At 57.4% G+C, this 929-nt stretch overlaps 1 protein-coding gene across 1 annotated transcript in view; it reads right to left on the minus strand.

Annotated features, from left to right (window-relative positions):
* HELZ2 (helicase with zinc finger 2, transcriptional coactivator) overlaps positions 1-929 on the minus strand; it is a 16,718-nt gene that overhangs the window by 15,098 nt on the left and 691 nt on the right. The window contains exon 3 of the mRNA XM_010142785.1: positions 636-743. Within this exon, the coding sequence (XP_010141087.1) occupies positions 636-743 (108 nt within the window). The remainder of the gene's footprint in view (positions 1-635; positions 744-929) is intronic.

Below are 929 nucleotides of genomic sequence, written 5' to 3' on the forward strand. Positions count from 1 at the left end.
CGCCAGAGGCCCCTGCCGATGGGGGAGAAGATGGGAACATGGTGAGGGCAGCCCAGGGTTGGAGCTCAGCAGTGATGAGGTCCTCCCAGCAGTGTTCCCTACCGAAAGCTGCTGCAGCCGCCGAACGCTGTGATGGACCTGCAGCGCACTTGAAATTCTCCTTAAAGGAGCTTATTCCTCATGTGACCCCACAGCAATTAGTTTAAGGTCTTAAAGAACCTTCAGGTTCCTGTTTTACAGCGACAGAGCCAGCGACCTGCAAATGGGAAATCTCCTGTTTTGCAGAGGACAATCAGATCCAGCCTCCTGCCTCCAACACCCACAAAACCCTGGGCAGGAAAGCAGCCGAACTGTGTCATTTGTGATGCTACGTGGGAGGTGCTGAGAGCAGCCTCAGCACATGAGATGAGACAGGAGACACGGTGGCTGCACCCCTCCTGCATGGCCCCAGCTCAGGCACTGCTCCCGAATACCCAACCCACGTCCTCATCTGGACATGCCCAAATCCCAATTCCTCTGCCTCTCGCAGAAACAATAATTAAAAACCAAAGAGAAGACCCCGAAGGACAAGGACCGTGCGAGCAGCAGGCGCTGGCAGCAGCTCGCAAGCTCCCACTGCGCTGAGCTGGGCTTACCTGGGAGAAGACTTTGAACTTCCACTGGTACTTTGCCCTCCTGTCCTCCAGCTGCACGTCCAAGTGCTGCTCACACACGACTCTGACGCCCTCGACGTGCTCAGCCATCTGTGGGGGAGGCACAAGAGGGGCGGGACTGAAGGTGACATCCCAGGGATGCCCTGCAGAACCCTCCACGGGGCCATCCTCTTCCTCTGCCTTTAGGCTACATCCTGACAGGGACCATCAGTAAATCCTCCTGCTCAGTCCTCAGCCACCGCTGCTCAGCGTCCCCACGCAGCAGCTTTGGGGAAC

This window comes from Buceros rhinoceros, unplaced genomic scaffold, assembly GCF_000710305.1.
Source record: "Buceros rhinoceros silvestris isolate BGI_N320 unplaced genomic scaffold, ASM71030v1 scaffold11229, whole genome shotgun sequence".
Taxonomy (NCBI): domain Eukaryota; kingdom Metazoa; phylum Chordata; class Aves; order Bucerotiformes; family Bucerotidae; genus Buceros; species Buceros rhinoceros.